General features: G+C 40.4%; 1 protein-coding gene across 1 annotated transcript in view; it reads left to right on the top strand.

Annotated features, from left to right (window-relative positions):
• The window catches only part of fancc (FA complementation group C), a gene marked incomplete at its 5' end in the record, with an annotated part of 25,354 nt that overhangs the window by 19,680 nt on the left and 887 nt on the right, over positions 1-4,787 (top strand). The window contains 3 exon segments of the mRNA XM_035658702.1: positions 186-294; positions 2,658-2,832; positions 3,904-4,126. Of these exon segments, the coding sequence (XP_035514595.1) occupies positions 186-294; positions 2,658-2,832; positions 3,904-4,126 (507 nt within the window).

The following is a 4,787-nucleotide window of genomic DNA, read 5'->3' as shown; positions in this document are numbered from 1 at the left end:
TACTGTACAGACATGAGAGTGATATCAATCTTCTTAATTTCCCATAATGTTGAACCTTCCTTAAACACTGACTAAATAGCTGGCTTTGAATAATGTGCATACTAATTGACCGTAAAAAGTCCATACACAACCCACACACACGCTAACCGTCGTCATTATGTCTGTAACTGAATCTGTTCTTGCAGAGATGCCTCGGGAAGCTTGGAGACATCACCTGAACTGGCTCAGCGGCTCATTACAGAGACTGACAGAGGAGGAAGAGGAGGGAGATGGAGACAGCATCAGTAGCACCAGGTTAGAGTGAAAAAAGGCTCACAGAGGGAAATGTGTTAATGTGTGTCTGCTTCCACCACCTTACTGAATGCCTGTGTGGTGTTCTTATTTCCATTAGCTGCTGTGTTGAGGGGGTGGTTAGTCAGATATTTTCCCCTTGCATCACAGCAGAGAGGTCCTGGTGCACTGCGTGGCTCCTCCAAGTGCTCATTAGAAGCTATTAGCTTGGGAAAGAGAGAGCTGTGGACACAACGAGTGTTGGAAAGCCCAATAAGAGTGAGAAAAAGAATGCAGAAGAAGAACCAAAGAAACAGGGAGAAAGTGGACTGAGTAAAGATAGCATATTAGCATGAAATAGGGAAAAGCAGAGAGCCTTGTTTGGATGGATTTAGAGAAAAAGAGCATAGGGGATGCAGATAAAAAGCAGAAAGCAGTTGATGTCCTAGAGATGGAGATGGCTGACGTGCCCTTCAGCTGCGGTTTATAACAGGGCCCATTATCCCGACCACCACTCCATTCTGGAGCTCCATGCAAAATGCTCAAAACATTGTTCTGAGCCAGTGGTAGAAATGTAGTACGTTGTGCTGATCTGAGCAAAGATGCAGCTGCCAGGGCCTTACAGAGGGGTAGGGAGGAGGGAGGAGGGAGGAGAGAGGAGAGAGGTAAGATAAGGAAGAGAGTTCTAATGATGGTATTAGGGAGATCTGTATCGCTCTTCTAAGTTCAAGTCATTGTGTCTTTGTTGAAGCTCTCTTTCTGCCTAAATCTGCCATCTTGGACACTTTTTCTTTTACAGTAATCCATGACACTCATGTTCATGTCTATTTTGCCAAAATTATGTGTTCTGTTCATGTTTAATCAACAGCTGAACACAGAATTTGATGCCCAATATATAACTATTTTAGAGATTATTTTAGTTTAACAGTTAATATAATTATTGATTAATATGCTAATTAACTCTCTTGTCTATAAATTGAGAAAAAGAGTCTTCACATTTAGGATGCTGGAACTAGAACGTAGAGGAAAAGAACATTGTGCTCAACCAAAGACAGAAAAAGGAGAGAGCTGGGGTACTTTCGACCACAGTACAAAAAGGTTTGCAAACCCAAATATATCCAATTTCCCCTTTATTTACATTTTTTTTATTTCAGCACAAGGAAATGGAATATACAGAAGGAACAGGAAATATTTGGCATTTTTCTTGAAAAAGACTTTAAAGACTGCAAGAACATCTCAGCTCTAGTCACATTCTTCCTTTTCCTGTCCCACTTTCTGTACTCTACCATCCTTCACTCATTTCTGGCAGAAATGAGAAATGATCTGTCGTTCCACATCTTGCAGTACTGAGTGAATAGAAAGTATTATCAATTTAAATGTGCATAGATTTATAAAGAGGTGGTATTAGATACAACAAACCTTGCCTACATTTAGGTTGGATTGTGTAGTTTGTAGATGTTATTTCATGCTGTAAAAGCATAAAACTGATGTTCATCACTGTTTTTGGGGGGTGATAATATTACTGGCAGCCACTCAGAGTTGTGGCTCATTAATAAAGCTCTTATGATGTAAACTACCCCAGACACCCTTTTATTTGAGGGTTGTGTGGCGCACTGGAATCCAAATCTTTTTATGAAAACTTTGGTGAAAAAACATCACAGATGCGTTTCATAGACAAACAGCTGTCCTTTCAGTTTGTCCAAATGTATTAAAATACCTCTCCTTCTCTGCTGTATAGCTATGTTTTTTTTTTATTGTTTGGACAACAACTTGGGTGTAAATTATTGGGCTGACAATTATCATCTGTTTTTTGGGGCAGGAAAGTTGTACATATTCACCCACATACCTTGGAAAAAGTGAGGCTGGGATGGATGAAGTGCCAGATTATTTAGGAACTAAACTAGACCACCCAAATCACTTTAGTTTATAGCACTGTTAGTCGTATTGACTTGGGAGGTTGGGAACAACTTAAATTGAAAAAAAAAGATAATTAATTTGACAGAAATTCTCTCCTCTTACATGTTTTTCCCACAGTTTTCAGCCACATGTCGTAGCCTTCATTGGCAGATAGAGTTTGTTCGGTCATCATGTAGGTCGGTTAGTTGTTATCATGTGATCCAAGTATAACATTTTGGTCAGGTGAAACTGGTCACAAGATTTTTAGTATCTAGTTTCTAGTATTAAGTATCTAGACTTTGTTAAGGATTGTTTTAGTCTAAAATCTGTTTCCAAGATTATAGATTATTCAATCCTGCTCGTTTGTTAATGTGCTTCCACCTCAGCAGCATGGAATAAATCCCTTAGATACTGCAGTTCCCAGAGGAACCACTTGTTTAGTTAGCTCTCTAACTGTGGTGCTGAGCTGTGTTTCTCCTCCTGTCCTGTAGGGGGCACCACAAACTCTTCGAGGCCTGGTTTCTGCTGGTTCAATGTGCCCAATGGGTGCAAGTGGCTGTCCAGCTGCTGGTGACATCGGGGCCTGAGGACTGTGGGCCCCTCCTGTGGCTGCTGACCTTCTACCACCACCCCACTAACAGGGGGCATCACAGAGCACTACAGCTGGTAAAGAGTTTCTCTAAAAAGCAACATTATTTTCATTTATCTAGTTTTTTTCTTTAAGTTTTTTTAGCCATGCTAGCAGAGTGGGTCTAGGGGTGCACATATTCGTCGGCCTGTTGGTCCACTTTGGTCCAAACTGAAAATGAATTCCCATGAAATTTGGTACAGATGTTTATGGTCCCCAGAGGATAAATCCTAATGACTTTGGAGATCCCCTGAATTTTAATGACATTCCCCTCAGCCACAACTGTGTGTTTAGCATAAATTAGCAAAACTTTCCATGGTGAACATTATAAACATTATACTTGCTAAACATCAGCATGTTGTCATTTTCAGCATGTTAGCATTTAGCTCAAAGCAGGTTTTGTTATTATGTAGCCATTTTGAATTGGAATGGACATTTTACTCATAATATTACCAGGTTATGTTGCTGCCCTTGCATTTGCAGCACTGCTGTAGCCAAATGGAAAAGAACAAGACCGTATTGAAGTTTTGAGGTTTGTTTGATTTGACTGCAGTGGAAGGTAGTGTGGGTATCAGATAGCCCGTCTAAAGCATGTGCAGTATCATAACTCAACAACATAACAATGTGGATGGTCTTTTATTTGCTCTTGGCTGGTGTATCATCGTTTAAAGCCACAGAGCGAATACAAAGAAAGAAGAATAACACATTAAAGAATAAATTATGGATGACCTCTATCTGAGAGGGAATGAGACAGTGGCGAGGGGAGAGAGAGGTACAGATGAGGGAGGGGAGCCGGGTGAAGAGGGTGATGTAGTATTGATTTCCCAGTGAGTGTCTGGCCAGCTGGCCTGAGTTTCATCTCTCTGTCTCCTGTTTGTCCGCCTGCTTTATAACCCTGGGAGACTCTCTGTCGTCGCCGCCATCACGCCCATTATGATCGTACGATCAACTCACATGGGGTTGTCTTTGTTCATCATTTATGAATTACTAATCTATTGATTTTTATTTTCAGGAAAGATATTTAAAGCAGTACTTCTTGATTCCAGCGTGGGCTATAAATAAACTTCTGTCAGCCAACCTTAAATTTATCACGTGACCTGTGTTTCTAGGTGCATGCGAGAGAAGCATGGGACCACCTACACTCCCTTTTCTTGGCCTTATCCCGTCCTCTTCCTGCTGACCACCTGCAGTCACTGGTCACTCTGTTGTCACCACAACCTCAGCGACCAGCCCTGTCTCCTCTATTGATCCTCAACCTCTTGGTCAACTTTGCCGTTTTCTTCCAACAATCGCTGAGTGGATCAACAGAGATTTTACAGACGGTGAGGAAACAACCTGTTATAATCTGGTGCTTACACAGTCATGCACTACATGACTCATTGTACATTTTGTTCTGCTGTCAAATAAATATGTGGTTGTGATTTATTTGAGAAGTTCATTCTTGACCTCGGATACAGCAGTTGAATCACACCTCAAGGTCCACTTTAGAGCTTTACTGGAGCTTTCAACCGTATAACACAATTTTCCTCACCATCAAATTTCCATTCCTCTGAGTACTTTAAGGACTTGTCATATGTATTGGCTTAAAAGTTGAGATTGAAACATTCTTATTCTTGAAAACAGCGGTGGACAAAACAGTCTCACTACAGGTTCCACTTAGTCTCCACTTAGATGCTACTATTCTTAGAAGTAATTGCGCATTTTCAGCATGATTTTTTATTTAATGTTTCTCATTCCATGTGCAGCACAGGTTGCATGTCAAATGGGCTCTAACTGATTAAATGTGGATATATCATGAAATACACAAGCATGACATCAATTTCTGCAAGTTTTATTTAAGAAACATCTAGAATTATCTAGTGTTCTGTTGAAATTTATACCATATCACAAATAATGAGTCCTCTTTTTGAAATAATGCCTTTTCAGAAAACAATTTTGCTTTTTGGCCTTGTCACAGACAATATCTTTTTGTCTTTGTGTATGTGTGTGTGTG

The sequence above is a fragment of the Morone saxatilis genome, unplaced genomic scaffold (genome assembly GCF_004916995.1).
Source record: "Morone saxatilis isolate NCDOM2014 unplaced genomic scaffold, NCSU_SB_2.0 Contig16, whole genome shotgun sequence".
Taxonomy (NCBI): domain Eukaryota; kingdom Metazoa; phylum Chordata; class Actinopteri; family Moronidae; genus Morone; species Morone saxatilis.
This window is presented reverse-complemented; position numbering and strand designations above follow the sequence as displayed.